At 40.6% G+C, this 21,951-nt stretch overlaps 1 protein-coding gene across 6 annotated transcripts in view; it reads right to left on the bottom strand.

The window, feature by feature from the left end:
- Positions 1-19,588, bottom strand: part of mllt10 (MLLT10 histone lysine methyltransferase DOT1L cofactor) — an 88,469-nt gene extending 68,881 nt beyond the window's left edge. The window contains exons 1-4 of one of the 6 annotated variants that reach the window (XM_042298909.1): positions 17,848-19,588; positions 7,187-7,349; positions 3,833-3,912; positions 1,015-1,069 (exon numbers count right to left, since the gene is read on the bottom strand). In XM_042298909.1, the coding sequence (XP_042154843.1) occupies positions 1,015-1,069; positions 3,833-3,912; positions 7,187-7,349 (298 nt within the window). In that variant the 5' untranslated portion in view covers positions 17,848-19,588. Of the gene's footprint in view, positions 1-1,014; positions 1,070-3,832; positions 3,913-7,186; positions 7,640-17,847 lie in introns of those variants that run through there. The other 5 variants (XM_042298910.1, XM_042298913.1, XM_042298914.1 and 2 more) reach the window with 5 other exon arrangements.
- Positions 19,589-21,951: the final 2,363 nt, after the last annotated feature.

Genomic DNA, 21,951 nt, shown 5'->3' with positions numbered 1-21,951 from the left:
GCTACAAAATATTATGACCCCATCATTGAGAGATAAGACTCTCAGGAACACGTATGTCTGTTTCCCTCTACAATGTCAACATGCCAGGCAGGACTCATTGGAACAGAGTGGACAAGACCAGGCACTAAACCCAACTGATGGAAAAAATAACATCACTAGCTAGGTTTCCATCCAATTGAGACAGATTTTCATGCAAATATTCTAAAATCTGCATGATAACACTATGCACATTTTCCCACCAGAGATGTTTCCATCAAATTTACTTGATGTGAATAAACATCTGTGTGTGATGGCGTAGTGGACATAAAAATACATTTTTTGGTTAAATTCCCACGTACCGAATACAAGTTAAAAGGGTTCCATCAAATTTTCAACTGTGCTAATGGCAGAGAATCGAACATGGGGGAGACTCGCACTTGAGCCTTTCACTTTCAGTTTTGGTCCACCAGCTTCAAAAAGCTCTAAAACCTGCAGAGCTGCTAGCAATGGTTTGGGTCTCACTGTGTGTCCCTTACAGATGGTTAATCATAACATGCAGTGAGTATTGTAGGCTTTCTCATATAAACTGAAATTGAGCAAACAGTGCAGCAACCAGGAAATGACAGAACGATTTATACATTGCCTGCTTGACCCGATTTCCACTAGATAGCAAAAGTCAGATGCCGGTCCGGTGGGAGAAATCAATAGGCGAATATCACACCCAATCACAACTCTTGCGGGTAAGACTATCATTCCACTATTACTGCAGATATATTATGGACATTTTCTGAAATTGAAATGCAAAATTACATATAAAAATCCTGTGTAGCCCCTTTAACCATCTGTAAGGGACACACAGTGAGACCCAAACCATTCCTGGCAGCACCGCAGCTGCAATGTGAATTCACATGGAATTGTATTACTTTTTTGAACGTAATGCCATTAACAATGGCAGTTTTAACAGTAAGAACATTTTTCCATTTGTCACATCCCTACTCACAAAACACCTATCCCAGACATATAGGTGATTCTTACCTCCGTTATCAGTCCTCTTGAGGGCGCCGTCTTTGTGGGGGCAAAGCTCACACCTCTGCAGAGAGAGAAACAGGAGGGAGGGAGACATGGGCGATTAGCAAAACTCTTTATCATGCAGATATATACTATACTATATAGGCTCTGCATCTGTCCTCGTGCTCCTAGACCTTAGTGCTGCTTTTGATACCATCAATCAACACATTCTTTTGGAGAGATTGGAAACCCAAATTGGTCTACACGGACAAGTTCTGGCCTGGTTTAGATCTCATCTGTCGGAAAGATATCAGTTTGTCTCTGTGAATGGTTTGTCCTCTGACAAATTAACTGTTAATTTCGGTATTCCTCAGGGTTATGTTTTAGGACCACTATTGTTTTCAGTATATATTTAACCTCTTGGGGATGTCATAACATAATGTTAACTTTCACTGCTATGCGGATGACACAGCTGTACATTTCAATGAAACATGGTGAAGCCCCAAAATTGCCCTCGCTGGAAGCCTGTGTTTCTTTTTTCTTTCTTTTTGAATTGTACCCATTTTTCTCCTCAATTTCGTGGTATCCAATTGTTTTAGTAGCTACTATCTTGTCTCATCGCTACAACTCCTGTACGGGCTCGGGAGAGACGAAGGTTGAAAGTTACGCGTCCTCCGATACACAACCCAATCAAGCCGCACTGCTTCTTAACACAGAGCGCATCCAACCCGGAAGCCAGCCACACCAATGTGTCAGAGGAAACTATGTGCACGTGGCAACCTTGGTTAGCGTGCACTGCGCCCGGCCCACCACAGGAGTCAGTGGTGCGCGACGAGACAAGGACATTCCTACCGGCCAAGCCCTCCCTAACCCAGACGACGCTAGGCCAATTGTGTGTCGCCCCACGGACCTCCCGGTCGCGGCCGGTTACGACAGAGCCTGGGCGCGAACCCAGAGTCTCTGATGGCACAGCTGGCGCTGCAGTACAGCGCCCTTAACCACTGCGCCACCCGGGAGGTCCGGAAGTCTGTGTTTCAGACATAAGGAAGTGGATGGCTGCAAACTTTCTACTTTTAAACTCGGACAAAATAGAGATGCTTGTTCTAGGTCCCAAGAAACATAGAGACCTTCTGTTGAATCTGACAATTAATCTTGATGGTTGTGCAGTCGTCTCAAATAAAACTGAAGGACCTCGGCGTTACTCTGGACGAACATATCAAGACTGTTTCAAGGACTATTCTCGGCCTTGTCTCAGGATGGTAAGTTGGTGGTTGAAGATAACCCCACCCACTTTGCAAAGCACAGCCCCCACACCACGAGAGCGATATGTCCTGCCTGTTTGGCCCTGTCCGGGGGTATCATCAGATGGGGCCACAGTGTCTTCTGATCCCTCCTGTCTCAGCCTCCAGTATTTATGCTGCAGTAGTTTTTGTCGGGGGACTAGGGCCAGTCTGTTATATCTGGAGTATTTATCCTGCCTTATCCGGTGTCTTGTGTGAATTTAAGTATGCTCTCTCTAATTCTCTCTTTCTCTCAGAGGACCTGAGCCCTAGGACCATGCCTCAGGACTACCTGGCATGATGACTCCTTGTTGTCCCCAGTCCACCTGGCCATGCTGCTGCTCCAGTTTAAACTGTTCTGCCTGGGGCTATGGAACCCTGACCCGTTCACTGTGATTATTATTTGACCATGCTGGTCATTTATGAACATTTGAACATCTTGGCCATGTTCTGTTATAATCTCCACCCGGCACAGCCAGAAGAGGACTGGCCACCCCTCATACCCTGGTTCCTCTTGGTTTCCTCCTAGGTTTTGGCCTTTCTAGGGAGTTTTTCCTAGCCACCGTGCTTCTACACCTGCATTGCTTGCTGCTGGGGGTTTTAGGCTGGGTTTCTGTACAGCACTTTGATATATCAGCTGATGTAAGAAGGGCTATATAAATAAATTTGATTTGATTTAGATACACTCACAAGCATGTGCACTAATCTCTTTCTAACACACACTTTTGGGTAATCAGTGATCCAACACTTATCAAATAAGTATAAGTTGGTTCCAACCCATAGCATAGGAAGGGAGGGCCTAGTTGGCTTCAAGCCTCAGCTTTTCCTACAGTACAAACATACTGCTGCCCAAGACAGCTTCCCTTTCCTGTGTGTCTGTGTCCGTGTGTTTTTATCTCTCCAGTCATGCCAATTTCACACCCGTTACTCCACCCCTTCCACAGGATGCATGCCATCCCTCAACATCCCTGACAGTTTTCGTCCACACAATATCATAAGAGACTATGACACCACTGTTAAACCATTTCTACGGCCAGGATGAGATATATTCTGGGGTCTTAGGCATGCCTGTTGCTTCCACGGACATGACCCACTCTGTCACTGTAATATTAACCGATGTTGTACTTGTTTTTTTGGATTGGTTAATACAAGCACCACATGGTAGTATTTACTGCCAGGTAGTAGAGCTGGGCAATATGGACAAACATCCATATCACCATAAATTGCCTGAATTAATGTGATAACAAAGAGCGTAAGTTTAAGTTCATAATATGTTTAAGTTCAAACCTCGCATATCTCTAGTATAGGCTACTTACTGTAATGAACGACATATGCAAAATGCCTGCGATAAGTGATCAGTATGGTCTGTAACAATAGTTATTGGTTTACTGTCCCAGCTCTACCAGGTAGTTGCCAATTGTGTTGAATTCTTTGAAGTAAGTGCCACAGAGTACCTATTTATACCACATAATTTCCTATAAAGTATCAGCTTAATACTAGTGGAAGCTCTATCATAAAATACAGTGCTGAGAATGCATTGTTGATATTCTATTGATCAGACTCACCACTCTGGCTGCTCTCTCCTGAGATTCACACTTCCTGCAGAACCAGGGTCCAGTGGGCACCTGCACGATGCCATAGCACGCTGCAGAGAGAACACAGTTATTAACCACAATAACCTCTCTCACACTAGGGCTGCAAAATATGGGTAAAATAAAATGTACGTGATTTTTTTTTAAACAAATATTGTCATTTAGAGCATTTATTTGCAGAAAATGACAACTGGTCAAAATAACAAATAAGATGCAGTGTTGTCAGACCTCGAATAACGCTAAAAAAATACGTTCATATTCATTTTTAAACACAATACGAATGTTTTAACTTAGGAAGAGTTCAGAAATCAATATTTGGTTGAATAACCCTGATTTTCAATCACAGGTTTCATGCGTCTTTGCATGCTTTCCACCAGTCTTTCACATTGATGTTGTGTGACTTTATGCCACTCCTGACGCAAAAATTCAAGCAACTCGGCTTTGTTTGATGGCTTGTGACCACCCATAACTAATTTAGTGTTGTTTACACTGTTCCAAAAAGGCAGAAAAATGATACTGTAAAGTAAAAGCACCTGTTTGTCACATAATATGCATGCAGCTCTTGCTCATATATCGTCCTTTTCCTTGATCTCCTTATTATGATGATCATCGTTATAATAATCTGTAATGTTGTTATCATTAGTAGCCTTGTATTACTTGTAGGCCTAAGAGCACATCCTGTTAAGTCTTATACTCTAACTTACTTAGGCCTATATTTCAATATGTATCAATAATTAATTTGTTCATGACATCCAACTGCATACAAGACATTCATGCTTGAAATGCAACCAAGCATTTTAGTTTTAAAATTAAATATCAAAGAGAGCATTGAATAATTACACTATGCAATAAACAGCAAATTAATGCATGCATGCAACTATTTTTAGTCTGCTGTAATAAAGGCTTTATATATTTTTTTGTCGTTGTTAGATCAGACTCTCTGGTACACTTATTTATTTAGTGTTGTTTACACTGTTCCAAATGGTCAGAAAAAGTTATAATATTGTAATCTAACAGCAACTCTTTGGCACACATAATACTCACACAACGCGTGCTCCGATAACTTCCTTTTTCTTGATCTCCAGTAGTTTCCACAACTAAGTCAAATATCTTCCACAGATCTGACTTCCCCTTTCCCTCCTGAGCAACCAGTAAACATCCGCCCAGTTTGAGTTTCTTTTTCACATCCTCCGCATCCATTTTGCTGTCACGTGTTACTGTGTTTGGAGTTTGTTATAACCAATTTATTGATGTGATTATGATAGGCTATAGGTCAGACCCTATTGGTCACATGCATGGTATGCTCACATGTTTCACATAAAGAGAGCAAGGGTTGAGGGAATAGGGAATGTTTTTCCTAAACAAATTAGGGACTTCAGTAACAGAACTGGTCAGTCAGAAACAAGTAAGAAACGAAATGGCTGAAATGGTGTTGCAGCTTCAGCATGGACAGAGCAATAAACAATTGCTGTGCTGGGGTCCATTTTTGCAGCAGTAGGGAGTAGAGCGAGACAACATGTGCTAGTCACACAGGCACTCGCTTTAAAAAAAATACAATGTGACCATTGGGCTAATTCTCAAGTCATGTGTGTCTTAATTATTTAATCAAACAGTGTGCTTAAAGCATCTGACAAGCTCAGTGCATATGTAAGTTTATTTTATTCAAACACATAGGGCGTGTGTCTATATATGGAAAAATAAGTTAAAACATTTTGACCAATTGATTGGTTGAAAGAACAGGACGACTCTCAGGTCGACAAAGATTTTTTTGTCGGGACAGCTCTAATCAACAGAAATAATCCATTGATAATAAAAAGGGTAACGTTTATATTGTTGTGGACTGAGGGGTCACTGATTGGTACAACCGTGTCACAATGTGTTGGTTAGCTACAGATTACATTTAGACTCCCAAGTGGCACAGAGGTGTAAAGGCACTGTATTTCATTGCAAGAGGCATCACTACAGTCCCTGGTTCTAAACCAGGCTGTATCACATCCCGCCGTGATTGGGAGTCCCATAGGGCGGTGCACAATTGACCTAGCGTCGTCCAGGTTTGGTTGTCATTGTAAGTAAGAATTTGTTCTTAACTGACTTGCCTAGTTAAATAAAGGTTAAATTAAAAATGTAAATAATTTTGACCCAATTAATTCACATTTAAAACGAATGGGTGGGTGCGCATTTAATAAAAAGGGTCTAAAGCATGTACAAATAGGTGTGTTTAGTTGTATGGGTAAGAGGCCAGATATTCAATTCACCAGAATTATGACAACTAAGAAACTAATCATGACAATGACCACGAGTTTCTCTCTCACAAAGCCAAAGTCACCCGTATTGACTGGATACCAGAGTCAGTCAACCTAGTTCTGATTGTGACTTTGTCAACAGAATCTGAGTACCATTGACATTGTTGTTTGGATCTGTGAACCCATCTGTCTTGTTTGGGTTTAATGTGTTGCAGACAATCTTAAGCTAGCTACACAGCCTGGTTCCTTCTGTATAACAACTTAGCTAGTTCCCTAACCGCATGGCACTATTGTTTACAAAACTTATCTGGCAATATATTGGGCAAATATGATTTAGTAGTTGGCTATCACGGATAGTGTGGTAATGTGTATCATTGGGTAAGACCTTGTAGCATGTTTGCAAAATTCTACAAATAGTATAGCCAGGATAACATTACAGCCAATGTTGACAACTGCAGAAATGTTAGTTACTTTAGACAACTCCATACCTACTAGACAGGAAGGCTAGCTAGGTAGCGTGGGTATGGAGTTGGCTAAAGTAACAAATGTCTGTAGTTGTCAAGATAGGCTGTAATGTTTTCTTGGCTATACAACTCGTAGAAATTAAATAACATGTTAGCTACTTTATCTTAACCAATGATGAACATTACCACAATATACGCGCGAACAACTGTCGATTGAATAGAACTAACGTTAGCTAACTAACAATATAACCTTGGCTATTGGCTAGCTGAATAGTTCGCTAGCTAGCTAATAGAAAACTAGCTAGAGTAGGGGAGTATTCATTACGGAAACCGTTTACCGTTTAAAAACCAAACGGAAGCAAACATAGAAAACGACCATCCCTATTGGACAAACGCAGGTAGATCACTCTCCGTTTCGTTCCGTTTGCTTCCATTTTTTAAAACAGAATCAACGTAATGAATACACCACAGCTAACGTTGATAGCTAGCCAGCTTCATGGCAGACGATAAACCGCGATAGCTAGCCTTAGCGAGCTAGCTAGCAACTAGCTAACGTTAGTTATCGGATGTTAGTCAAGCACATTTCATGTTACATGCATTTGACTTTATTCGGTGTTTACCTTGATGGACTGCAACATTGCAGCCGTGACCGTCACAGTAGACGAGAGGGTTTTCTGCCCAGCCTCTCTCGTCTGAGCACACGCAGCAACCTCCAATCATCTCCTTCATATTATTTGCCAAAAAGTCGTTGTCCGCTGCCAGGCACAGCTCGCCGGAGACCATCTACGGAGAAAGTGAACATGCGAAGACAACAAAGATGAGCCTAAACCTTTGCAGAAGATCCTCATCTACCCACTGTGACAACGCTTTTGGTCTCACTTGGCCGAAATGTCATGTTTTAGTCGTGTTTACAATCCGTTTCGACACCGTCTTTTTTCCACTTCAGCGAAGGCTACACACCGCGCGAGCGAGAAGAAGCGGCCGGTCGGAAAGTGGAAGTGCGTAATCACGAATGGCCAGTGACAGCGCTGAAAGGATGGATGTGATTGGCTCAAAGAGTGTTGCCAGTTTGCGTGGCGCCATTTTGACTCCACATGGCCTTTTAAAACGAATGTGTTTGCTTTGGAAACTTTTGTAACACTAGCTACTGCCATGCGTGGTTTTTACAAATGGTGAATTGCGATTGGCAGCATTGTATTCACCAAATACCAACATGAGGTTTTTAAAATATGCATTATGCATACTATATCATAACAAAAACACGTATGACGATTTCTCTATTGTTTGTAGGCTATTGTTGTCATTAAATATTTTTTTAAATAGCATAAAGATGTAGCCAAGGCCTATAGTTTAAAACCATGTTTAGAAAACCTAGACATCAACTTCTATTTGCATATGAACGTTTCATGGTGAATTGCATGATGCATGCATGGCCCAGGTTTTTTGTTGGTTGCAAACACTATTAGCCTATACACATCTGACAGTGCCCACTGCCTTTACATTAGCCCTGAATAAAACATAAGTGTTTGTTTGTGTCACTGTCATTGCCTTTCCAATTAGGCCTATATATCATCCCGTGTGTGTGTGTGTATGTGTGTGTGTGTGTGTGTGTGTGTGTGTGTGTGTGTGTGTGCAAAATGGTTTAAGGAATAGGCACAGTGAGGGAGAAATGTATGTGGAATTACTCGGGGGTTAGAATGAGTGGGATAATTGTATACAGTCAAATCTGCTCTCAAACATTACTGCTAGAATCTTAAATTAGAGAAAAACATGGAAGGCCTACATAAAGCATGAATGGAGCTGAAATAATATGTTTACATGTGTATTTTTGTGTTTAACTCTTGGAAGACTCAATAGTCAAATTATGATCTAAAATAAATCCCAAATATTCTAATAAATGTTTTTTTTAACAGAACTGTGCATGTCAAATCAATATATATATATATATTTAATTTAAATTAAATGTTCAACTCAGTAAATTACTTACACTTTACACACATGAAATGCAAAAGCACACTTTTTAAACAAAATTGCATTACACTTTTGTTTTAAACGTTGTTAATTACATAATATTGGTTGAATCAATCAGAGAAACTGCACTGTGCATGGATATATTCTGCTTGCATCACCGTCCGCGAGCCCTCAGAAGTCTCCCGCTCGCTCCCGGTTTGGTTTCCAGAGAAACGTAATGACTTGCCAATAATGCGGGAGAGCACACGAGCGTCTTCCGTGTAATGTGGAGAGCGAGAGGTCCCCGGGAGTGGTCTCCCTATTGTTGTCTTTAATTTCAAATTGCTCAAATGCTCCAGTCCACACTGGGCTCCGCACAAAACGGGGAAAAGGGGAAGAGGGGAGAAAAAGGAAAAAAAGTGAATTGTGTGTGGCAGGGGAAAACCTATTAGAGTTGGCGAGAACAAAGGAAGGCGAGGGGGGCAGCTGTCGGAGGGTTGGAGGCTACTGAAACACTGAAATAGCAAATTATTTTTACAACTTGCACTTGATTAAGTCTAAGTCTTCCCGTACATGTCCTCTCTTCGTGCTCAGAGAGAAGAGGGTTCATGCATTGGCGAGAGGAAATTACTTCTGCGCTGCTTCCTATTACAATTCAGTGCCCCTATAACAGGTTTACTAATGGAAACTATATAGCGAGGTTATATATTGGCTTAATTTTAATGACGCACACTGCTGGCACAGGGGTCAGTGTCAAATATATATGCTGTTTTGTAGAAAACTATAATATAGCCAACACATAACATATAGGCGGCCTATAACAAACATATGCCTATTCTGTTATTGGGACTATGTTTGTTATTTGCCTATATGTTATTTTGCAGAAAATAGTAGGCTAACCTTGCATGCACACATGAAACTAAGATTTGTAATTTCTTAGGCCTATAGGCTAATACATGGCACAAAATCGCAGTTATTTTTGGTCATGAACCTATAAACAGTTCAAGAACTTCAGTAGCATATACTTAATTAAACCGTGAAAATCCTCAATATTTTAAATTCCAAACTTGTAAGTAGGCTATAATTTTTTACAAGTATTTTAAAATGTATTTGATAAAATAGCCTACTGAACTGTAATGTCTTTTTGTATCAACATCGCATTTTACCATGTAAAATGTTTTTGGGAGTTCCACACCTCATGTGACTTGTTATAGTTTGTTGTGGTTAGTTTTTGAGACAGGTGAGCTTCATGTTTAACCCTGACATGACAGATTTGATCTCCACTGATGTAGTACACTGTAACTGTTAAAGAGAGACATTTCTACATCTGACCAACTTTCCCAAATATGTTTTCTGTCATGCAGTGCCATGCTTCTTATGACTAGGATCCAAATTCATCCAAAGGCTGAACAACTATTGCGGTTGGTTTCTTGGATTTGCTCTCAGATGTTATATATTTCAAGGTAAGGTTTTGCACATGTTTAGAATATAATTTATGATGTATTGTATTTGTCAGGGTCTCGGTAACATAGCAGAAACAGTTCTGCTGACTCCAAACTTCAGCCCCTGTGAAATGCAACCCTTTTAAAATGAGAAAAACTTAAAACGAATTGACCCCATTCACATTTCCAAAACAATGCATTAAAAAAAGAATGTTCTTCTCTTTTTTACACGGCCTATATATTTTTTTAACCGAATTTAGTAAACCATATAATTATATATTGTCTTTGTCATTACACAACCCTTTTCAATCACTTGTCACGTTCCATTAACTGTAGGATACGTCTATAGGCCTATGCTCAATGATTGGGCAAATGGTTAAAAGACTAAGAAATGTTCAATGTTGTGTGAATGAAATTGTGAAATGATGAAATAATAAATATGCCTGGTAGGCAACTTTCAACGTTTATTTTAATCGGTCGGGCAGCGTTTCGAAGCCAAGCTGGGTCTTTCTCAGTTTACCCTCTAGTCCAGCATCTGGGTGTTTTTATGAATGTGCATACCATCCCACTAAAGATATTTGGAAATCACCGTCTACCATCTATGAATTATTGTATTAAATATGGCCTCCTCAGCCCCTCCCACTGTTGGCTACCACTTCAGACAAATGATGGCCAACGGTATCTGGCAGTCAGTCCTCTGTTCAGTCGAGAGACTGCTTATTAACACGGGCAGAGACCATAGGATACATTAAACCAACATGACACTGCATGACTGTCCTGTTCCATACGACACTCATGGCGATGGGGGTTGTCTTGCATGCAGCCTGGAGGCCTAAGGGCCGTGGGGATTAAGTGGGAAAACTGCAGAGTAAAGACCTATATATAGAAGGCATGGTGGTGGAATACGAAAGAACAGGTTTTCAAAACAAATTTTGTAATCACTGAACTCTAAAAAATGAAATACATCGCATAGGCTACCTGTATAATTATGAAAATTAATATAAAATATATAACAACCAACATAAATAAATACATTTTTGTCTAAATTTCGACCAAATAATTAGCCTATTTATTTTACCTTCTGTCGTATGTTACATGTCTTACAATTATTTCCCATGCAGGCAACATTTTAAATATTTCACACTTGACTGTTCATGTCGAAAATCCTCTCTAGTTCAGAACTAGAACAAAACTGTGAATGGGACATCGGGTCTATGGGGAGACTGAACCAGATAACGTGGAGGGTAAACCAGGTTGGGGGGTGAGAAACTATAGGTTTAAAAGATTGGTTAAGACCAGCCTTCATCAAACCGAATTCAGACAGCCAAATCGGTCTTGTTGTGTATGATGAACATTGACGCTAGATCAACACCGTTAATAATTGATGTTCAGATCATGTATGGAGGGGTAATGATAAACTCCTCCTTCCCTCTCTCTCTCTCACACACACACAACCTTGTTCGTTAACAAAAAAGGCCACTAAATACATTTGATCTTATTTGTGTTTCGATTGTTAAGCTGCAATATCGAACATCATATGAAGCTGTGGCGTATGGCTTTCCTGACAGAGATGAGTGGAAAACGTATGGTCAACTAATAACAAAGCTTTTATAAATGCATAATTGTCTTTTTTACTCGAGTACCTTCTCTTTTGATCTATTGTTTGCATTATTGTTCGCCTCGCCTCCATAGGTGGCTGTTGTTCATTATGAGTAGCTTGTTAACAAATATATGATTTATCAAAATGGTTTTATACTGTCTGCACTCATGTTTTTAAATAATTAAACCACATAATAATTATGCAACGACACACACACACACACACACACACACACACACACACACACACACACACACACACACACACACACACACACACACACACACACACACACACACACACACATGCATACACACCAACTCAAAGTTCTAGTTCTATATCGCACGGACCTGAGGATGAGCTGACGCATGGCATGGCTTCAGTGCCTCATTCAGTCATCTGTCTGTTGGTTCTAACAATAAGCCAAACGTATAATTACACGGTATGTAATGAGTAATTAGCGAGCTGGGCCAGAGAGTCTTCACAGCCATGTGTAGTCTGAGATATATGGCATGTTGATACTCCTGGAAGGCACATGTTAGCCAGCTTTTAGTTAGCCTCTGCTTGGTGATCAAACCAAAATCAAATCAAATGTTATTTGTCACATGCTTCCTAAACAATAGGTGTAGACTAACAGTGAAATGCTTACTACAATATGCATGGCGATGACCATCTATCTCTCTCTCTCTCTTTCTCTCTCAGTCTATCTCAATTCAATTCATGGGGCTTTATTGGAATGGGAAACATATGTTAACATTGCCAAAGCAAGTGAAGTAGATAATATACAAAAGTGAAATAAAATTTTTAAAAGAACAGTAAACATTACACTCACAGAAGTTCCAAAATAATAAAGAGATTACAAATGTAATAGTATATACAGTGTTGTAACGATGTGCAAATGGTTAAAGTACAAAAGGGAAAATAAATAAACATTAATATGGGTTGTATTTACAATGGTGTTTGTTCTTCACTGGTTGCCCTTTTCTTGTGGCAACAGGTCACAAATATTGCTGCTGTGACGGCACATAGCAAGGCTATGCTCATTGAGTCTGTACATACTCAAAGCTTTCCTTAAGTTTCGGTCAGTCACGGTGGTCAGGTATTCTGCCACTGTGTACTCTCTGTTTAGGGCCAAATAGCATTCTAGTTTGCTCTGTTTTTTTATTAATTCTTTCCAATGTGTCAAGTATTTATCTTTTTGTTTTCTCATGATTTGGTTGGGTCTAATTGTGTTGCTGTCCTGGGGCTCTGTGGGGTCTGTTTGTGTTTGTGAACAGAGTCCCAGGACCAGCTTGCTTAGGGGACTCTTCTCCAGGTTCATCTCTCTGTAAGTGTTATGGAAGATTTGGGTGATCGCTTCCTTTTAGGTAGTTGTAGAATTGAACGTCTCTTTTCTGGATTATGATCATTAGCGGGTATCGGCCTAATTCTGCTCTGAATGCATTATTTGGTGTTTTACGTTGTATACAGAGGATATTTTTGTAGAATTCTGCATGCAGAGTCTCAATTTGGTGTTTGTCCCATATTGTGAATTCTTGGTTGGTGAGCAAACCCCAGACCTCACAACCATAAAGGGCAATGGGTTCTAAAACTGATTCAATTATTATTAGCCAGATCCTAATTGGTATGTTGAATTTGATGTTCCTTTTGATGGCATAGAAGGCCCTTCTTGCCTTGTCTCTCAGATCGTTCACAGCTTTGTGGAAGTTACCTGTGATGCTGATGTTTATACTAAGGCTTTTTGTGTGCTATAGGGCAACAGTGTCTAGATGTAATTTGCATTTGTGGTCCTGGCGGCTGGATCTTTTTTGGAACACCATTATTTTGGTCTTACTGAGATTTACTGTCAGGGCCCAGGTCTGGCAGAATCTGTGCAGAATATCTAGGTGCTGCTGTAGGCCCTCCTTGGTTGGTGACAGAAGCACCAGATCATCAGCAAACAGTAGACATTTGACTTCAGGTTCTAGTAGGGTGAGGCCAGGATACTGTAGACTGTTCTACTGCCCTCGCCAATTCGTTGATATGTATGTTGAAGAGGGTGGGGCTTAAGCTGCACCCCTGTCTCACCCCACGGCCCTATGGGAAGAAATGTGTGTGTTTTTTTGCCTATTTTAACCGCACACTTGTTGTTTGTGTACATGGATTTTATAATGTTGTATGTTTTTCACCCAACACCACTTTCCATCAATTTGTAAAGCAGACCCTCATGCCAAATTGAGTCAAAGTTTTTTTGTTTAACTCAACAAAGCATGACAAGACTTTGTCTTTGTTTTGGTTTGTTTGTCATTTAGGGTGTGCAGGGTGAATACGTGGTCTGGCGTATGATCATTTGGTAAAAAGCCAATTTGATATTTGCTCAGTACATTATTTTCACTGAGGAAATGTACAAGTCTGCTGTTAATGATAATGCACAGGATTTTCCCAAGACTGCTGTTGACGCATATCCCACGGTAGTTATTGGGGTCAAATTTGTCTCCACTTTTGTGGATTGGGGTGATCAGTCCTTGGTTCCAAATATTGGAGAAAATGCCAGAGCTAAGGATGATGTTAAAGAGTTTTAGTTTAGCCAATTGGAATTTGTTGCCTGTATATTTTATAATTTCATTGAGGATACCTTCAACACCACAGGCCTTTTTGGGTTGGAGGGGGTTTTTTTTGTCCATGAGTTCATTCAAGGCAATTGGAGAATCCAGTGGGTTCTGGTAGTCTTTAATAGTTGATTCTAAGATTTGTATTTGATCATGTATATGTTTTTGCTGTTTGTTCTTTGTTATTGAGCCAACAAGATTGGAGAAGTGGTTTACCTATACATCTCCATTTTGGATAGATAATTATTTGTGTTGTTGTTTGTTTAGTGTTTTCCAATTTTCCCAGAAGTGGTTAGAGTCTATGGATTATTCATTTACATTGAGCTGATTTCTGACGTGCTGTTCCTTCTTTTTCTGTAGTGTATTTCTGTATTGTTTTAGTGATTCACCATAGTGAAGGTGTAGACTCAGGTTTTCTGGGTCTCTGTGTTTTTGGTTGGACAGGTTTCTCAAATTTCTTTTTTAGGTTTTTGCATTCTTCATCAAACCATGTCATTGTTGTTCATTTTCTTCGGTTTCCTGTTTGACATTTTTAGATTTGATAGGGAAGCTGAGAGGTCAAATATACTGTTAAGATTTTATACTGCCAAGTTTACACCTTCACTATTACAATGGAATGTTTTGTCCAAGAAGTTGTCTAAAAGGGAATGAATTTGTTTTAGCCTAATTGTTTTTCGGTAGGTTTCCAAACTACATTCCTTCCATCTATAGCATTTCCTAATATTACTCAGTTCCTTTGGCTTTGATGCCTCATGATTGAGTATTGCTCTGTTCAAGTAGACTGTGATTTTGCTATGATCTGATAGGGGTGTCAGTGGGCTGACTGTGAACGCTCTGAGAGACTCTGGGTTGGGGTCAGTGATAAAGTAGTCAACAGTACTACAGCCAAAAGATGAGCTATAGGTGTACCTACCATAGGGGTCCCTTGAAGCCTACCATTGACTATGTACATACCCAGCGTGCGACATAGCTGCAGGAGTTGTGACCTGTTTTTGTTTGTTATGTTGTCATAGTTTTGCCTAGGGGGGCATATGGGGTAGGGAATGCTGTCTCTCTCAATTCAATTAAATTCAAGGGGCTTTATTGGCATGGGAAACATATGTTAACATTGCCAAAGCAAGTGAAGTAGATAATATACAAAAGTGAAATAAACAATAAAATGAACAGTAAACATTACCCTCACTCTCTCTCTCAGCTAAGGAAGCACCTAAGACTGAAGAGAGCTGCATTTTCCTTTCTTTTCCGGAGGGAAGGGAGAGGAGACCGTGGGACAGTGGGGGAGGGCCATAACACTCCATGAATGAGATTGGGCACATTTGCTCTTACACCCTCCACAACTGTTCAATTTATGAATCTGGATTACCAGAATGGTCTAACAAGTAGCCTTGCTATCTCCATATTTAGCTTTTTTATACTTTTTCCCCAAATCATAGTTGACATATAGTAGGACTATTTACATTGACACCCCCCATTTTTAGCTGCTGCTACTCTCTGTTTATTATCTGTGCATAGCCACTTTACCTCTACCTACATGTACATATCATGTAGATGACCTTGACTAACCTGTACCACCAAACATTGATTCTGTACTGGTACATAGCCTGGTTACTGTTATTTTATTGTTGCTCTTTAATTATTTATTATTGCAGTTTTTTTAACTTCAGTTTAATTTAGTAGACACTTTCTTATTAACACCTATTTTTCTTAAGACCGAATTGTTGGTTAAGGGCTTGTAAGTTAACATTTCACTGTAAGGTCTACTACACCTGTTGTATTTGACGCATGTGACACGTACAATTTGATTTGATTTGAAAATAAACACTACCAGGCCGGTCCTGCCCCTCTGCAGGCGGCCTTGGTGTGTCTCAGCCTCGTCGGAGTGGAAGGGGGACGTCCCTATACAACCTCAGGCCTGGAGGGTTAGTTAATGGGTTGCACAATAGAGCTATACACCATCCATAGGCTACACACAGCATATTTCCTCATTCTAAGACCCATTGGCGTCCTTATGAATTATTTATTGGTACGTTGATAGGTAACAAATCGCTAGACTACAGACCATATCCCTGTCCATAAAATAGACCGTGTTCATTTATTGTGCTGTGATTTGTGATATGTTTTAGATTTGAAAGAATGTTAAAATTTGACAGACGAATAGCTTATTGCACACGAATATTGTTGGTCATCAAAAATTGATGCACCAATTCATTGATTGAAATGTTGTTGTTTATAATTGAGGATTAATGTTAGATCAGATGTACAATTATTATTAAAAAATGTTGATGAAATAATCATGCTGAAATTAAAACGATGTTACCCCTCCACTGTCAATGAAATAAAGTAGCCAACTGATAATGGCCTATGTTTGATTGTAATGTAGGCTATATTAAATGATTGTATAGAACTAGGCCTATATTAAATTACATTTCACATCAATTCAATTATTTAAATAAAAACAGCCTACAATAGCATGACGGGGCTATTGAGCTGGTAGAGATTGTATGGAGGTAAATTAATTGGGCTATGAAGTAAAGACTAAGTTGCAAGCTACATGTTGAGCTTCCCCTAAAAACATGAGAAAGTCAAATGCATGACATGCACGCGAAATGATGTGTAATATACACGAAAAATCATTTTTTGTGTGTGTGGGAAATAAGCCTCCGTCCAAAACGTGTGGTATTCAAGAAAGGTCAAGGGAATGGGTCGTGTGCTTAGATCTGACAATAAATCAAATCACATCCTCCACATCTACTGGAGCAGTGGTGATGCGTCAGACACTACTGTGGCAACAGCCTGCATACCTATTGGACATAGGCCTACATCCTCTCCTCTCTGGTGGCCCCCTCACCCCCCACCCCCCACCCCCCCCCCACCCAGCAACAACACGCTCACACTTCTGGCTCAGATTGCATGTAAAATCGCATTCTTAGGGGGGATCCGACCAAAGATAATTTATTTGTTTTGGCATGGCTAGTGAATTTGTGCCGTAAAAAGCCTATCTACAAGTGCCTCGACCAAGTGTATCCATAAAACTCATTGCAAAACAAATGACAGGGTGGGGAAAGGGACACGTTTAATAAAATGCACACTATGAGTTGGGTGTTAGAGAAGCAAGTTGGTTTCAAGGGTTAAGGTTTTGGGATTTCAGAGTTTGGGTAGAGTGAAGCACTTTCAGAGCAACGGGTTTGCTTTTTAAGAAATCAACCGAAACACGAACGGGAGTTATTCAGCTATTTAATCACGGTTGACAGATATCCGTTTTGTGGTGTGGTTTTCCCACATGGGAAACACGCGCACTCACATACACCTAATATAATAGCTACACCACAGGTTTTAAAGTCGTGTGCCTCAACATTTCCACGTGGGCATATTTTGTTAAAATGACTGCATTTACGTTCGTAATGGGAGGCCGATTTATGTTGTTTAATCCTCAAATATTCTACTGGCTGTTCGGCCCATAGGCCTGTATTTTTTTCTTCGTATTCACTTCACACGTCTCTCAAATAGACTATACCTGCGCGCAACCACATCCTGTAGGCTATAAAGGCCAAGAAAATGCTTTAGAAGTGTAAACGAGAGGGAAACATTACTCTTGTTCTTTGTTCTTTGTTCTGCATCGTTTTCCGAGAAAAGCGCGGACGTGTGTGAGTGCGTGCGCATGTGTGTGTGAATGACTAAGTGTGTGTGTGTGTCCCTCTTACCTTCCACTCGCTCTAATCCGCCAATCTCCTCCATCTGCGCAGCCATGTCTTCGCCAAAAGCACACGTGCACATTACAACAAACATATCTATCCGCCCGAGTGATGAATGTGCGCCCCGTGAAAGGCAGGAGGCTAGTCTGACAGTCGGGTCTCTCTGGTCGCGGTATTCCCCCGGTATTATCGAGCTTCCATGCAGCTCGCTGAGGTGCAGAACGCTGATGTGCCGCTCTGGGGCGTGAGTCATCTGCAGTCCACCGGCCTGACCGGCTGAGCTCAGAGGGAGAGAAGAGAAGAGAGGGACCGAGGGGGCTCCTCTCACAATGGGCCGGAGAAACGCAGGCAACAGTAGCCACAACTTCTGAATAGCCTGTAGCAGCTGATAGGAATATCGATGTTAAATAGGCTACAGAACTGCAACACAAAACGAAAGAGCAGCCCAAACGTTTAGCTTATATAAGCAAACAATGTGTAATGCGTGGTTTAAAAATGTCGAACTTAAAACGCTATCCAGAGCAAGAAAATACCGAGCTGCAATAGGGAGGTTCATATAGAGCACAGGGGAATAGCACGGACCATGAACAAATACTAAATATACATTTTTGGGTTTCACATAAAATAATATATATTTTTTGTATTTTGATTCATTCTTTAAGGTTGTATAAAATGTTGGCTTGTATAAAAAAAACAGATGCGCTGTAGGTTTCCCCATACCCTGAAATTACACAAATGAAATTCACAGTAGGCCTAATTTACCTTGTTACACACAATAATGATTCGAGGGTCTTTAGCCTACAATATCAGTGAAATTAGGCTATGGGTTGTAGACTATAGGTTTGGTAACGGGTTAAATACAAAACATTCAGTCTACTTTGTCACATTTTTTAATTGCCCTTTGGGTTGATCCGATGGGGCACATGCATCTTTTCCACATCATCACATCATTTAAATATCTATTGCACGACAAAAAAAATACCTTATTTTTACGCGTCATTGCTTAATTCAGGGTACGTCAATTTAAGAAATTATTGGAGAATGGATCGATGAGTCTACAAATCATTGTATCAATTTCTGCATAATTTTTGATAGCCCTATACATGATTCCCCCTGACCCTGTGAACGTGTCACTTTACTTAATTATTATTGTTTTATTCATAACAGGATCGTTAACCTATGACAGCAAACATATGTGTTTAAGGGCTAAAAACGTTCAGTGTCCAATCAGACTCGATTTATTCTGTTGGCCTATAAACTCAATGATTTGCTATGCCGACATTCCCTCAACCCGAAAACAGACAGGCCTTATATTTTTGTCAGTCTGCTAACTTCTTCAGGCCGAGTGACTTCAGACAATGTTCCGAACAGAACAGTGATGACATCTGTATAAAGTATTGATGAGTATTGATGAAGCTACAAACGTGTTTATATCTGCAAGGCGAGATCAAACCATATGATTTATCCAACCAAACATTCTCCAGCCCGGCTATCTTTGGCTCTCTGTGGCCGGGCAGAGCTGGAGAGGTAGAGCCGTAATCCCCACGGATCAGGCCTCAGGGTGGAGCTCTGCTAAAAGAGGACCCTTCTCCTTTGTCCATCCGAAGGCAAAACAATTATCCACACACACCTCAAAAGCTATAGAATACTTTATGCATGATAACTCGGTTCACTGAAGATGGTACAATTTGGAAAAGTCATGATGTGGGCTGGGTTGGATTAAAGTTTCCCCCACCACCACACCACACACACACACACACACACACACACACACACACACACACACACACACACACACACACACAGAGGTGAAAGACCAAGTGTCTCATGCATATTGTGCCTTCCTCCTGGCCTACTTAGTACATGTAGGCTACTTACCACGTATATACGCTACACACACAATTCAGGTGGAACCGAAAACCTCCTAATGACGGTGCGTACAGTTCAGCATCAAGAGTAATATCAGGCCATTTGGTCTCCCGACTCTGCGGCCTGCTGACACCGCTCAGCCCTCGATCTCAGCAGGGAGTTACAGGCCGGGATGTGCTTCCACTTGTACCTGGCCCTGGATCACAGGCTGCTAAGTAAACACACGTTAATGAATGTGCAATAGTGGTTTAGAAGCGCCTAAAGACTTGATGATAATATATGGCCCATAGAACCGGCTGTGTAGGACTGAAGCAGAGTAGTACAACAAATGAGTCAGGAAGTTGTGTATTTCTTTCTGTGGAGGTGAGACTGGAGTTCTTATGTCGGTAATATGACGGAGTCATCCATTGAATAGGGTAAATCATCACAATTACAACAACCACTTCGTTGACATTATAGCCTATAATAATATAACAAAATAACAAACAAATAGGCTAAATAAACAAACAAAGAAAACACTCCCCAATGTAGCCTACCTTTCACAAATAATCGAAGTACATTGGAGCTCCTTAGTGGAAAAGCACCAACCAACAATGCGTTCTTTATATTGTTATGGAATTAAACTGCAAGGGCAGGATGTAGAATTCCAAAGTTCTCCCTCTCACTCACGCCCCGTCGCCCCTTTTCTTACATCCTTCACTCACCACAATCCTCTGCAACTTTACATTTAAAAATGTAACCTTTATCTAACTAGGCAAGTCAGTTAAGAACACATTCTTATGTACAATGACGGCCTTCCCCCGGACGACTCTGGGCCAATTGTGCGCCGACCTATGGGACTCCCAATCACGGCCGGATGTTATGGAGCCTGGATTCGAACCCGCGACTATGTGCCTCAGAAACAGTTTCCATGATTTGCATGTTCTCTTTTCGTTAATTTCACAATTCAACGAGTCCGTATAGCGCCATCGCCGGTCATTTCTCCAGATCATCTGCGGGCTCACTGAGAGCTGCGAAGCCTAGGCCTATACCGTAAATTTACCAAAATTAGCGATAAAACCAAGGGAAATATACTTGTACGGGTTAAACCGTCATCATTAATCATATATATCTCCTATGCATGCTTGTTGTCTCACACGAACACACACAACAACAACAACAACAACAACAATTAACAACCCATTAAAGGCCTCTTTACATTAGGAGCAGGGCGCAGTTTAGTGATGATATGGCACAGTGTGACATTTCTCCTCTCAGCTTCATTCACCCTGCTCTGCTCTCAGAATATCAACCCATTATCAACATGTGCATGATAGAGCCTTAAACAGTGTGTGTGTGTGTGTGTGTGTGTGTGTGTGTGTGTGTGTGTGTGTGTGTGTGTGTGTGTGTGTGTGTGTTTTACCAAAATACATACTGATATGCCTATGTTCAATAGGCCTATAATAAACCTGATATTAATTATTATCACGTTTGCAGAAGAGGCCTTGGGGAAAAGCAACTCTGAGCGTGCACTTTTACAGCAAGTGAAAGCAAGAGCTTTTCCCAGACTAATCGTTGCTTATGTTTTTATCGTGGTGGACCAGGGAACAGCAGACTCGGTGGCTGAGATAGAAATAGCATATCTATCGGTTTAGAATAAGACCGCGAGAAAGACTGACCATTAATACCGAGGTGAACGGCAATGCACGCTGACCCAATGTCTCTCCAAGCCGATACAAATACACCTTTTGGAACAACGCGGACTGTGAAGAGATACACACACGCTATGGGGATCCTTAATAAATACAAAATGTAAGAGGGCACACAGACACACACACACATTGACCATTCACCAAGTTTCAACCTAAATGCATTCAACAAAATGTAGAATGGTATCGAAAACTCATCAAATATAATAATCAAATATAACAAAATGGTGTATGTATGCCTATGTTTGTATTAATTCTGAAATAATAAGCCGCCCATGCATATATGTGTCGCTATGCGTAAAGGTTTGGCTAAATCGTCGTTAGAATGAGATCTCCTTTCACCCTTGAAATTCACGAAATAGCTAAAAAAGCTCATGCTTAAGATTCATTTCCTCGAGTACCCCTACATAGCTCTACATTGGGGAGTTCAAACAGCGTTCTACTCAGGTGAAAAATGTAAATCTCTTTGTCTGAGTCCATTTGAAAGAATGTTACAACAAACCTTCACAATAGAATTAGCAAGGGGGACAGATTGACAGACGTCTGAATTCAAACA

The sequence above is a fragment of the Oncorhynchus tshawytscha genome, linkage group LG16, assembly GCF_018296145.1.
Source record: "Oncorhynchus tshawytscha isolate Ot180627B linkage group LG16, Otsh_v2.0, whole genome shotgun sequence".
In the NCBI taxonomy this organism is placed as follows: domain Eukaryota; kingdom Metazoa; phylum Chordata; class Actinopteri; order Salmoniformes; family Salmonidae; genus Oncorhynchus; species Oncorhynchus tshawytscha.
This window is presented reverse-complemented; position numbering and strand designations above follow the sequence as displayed.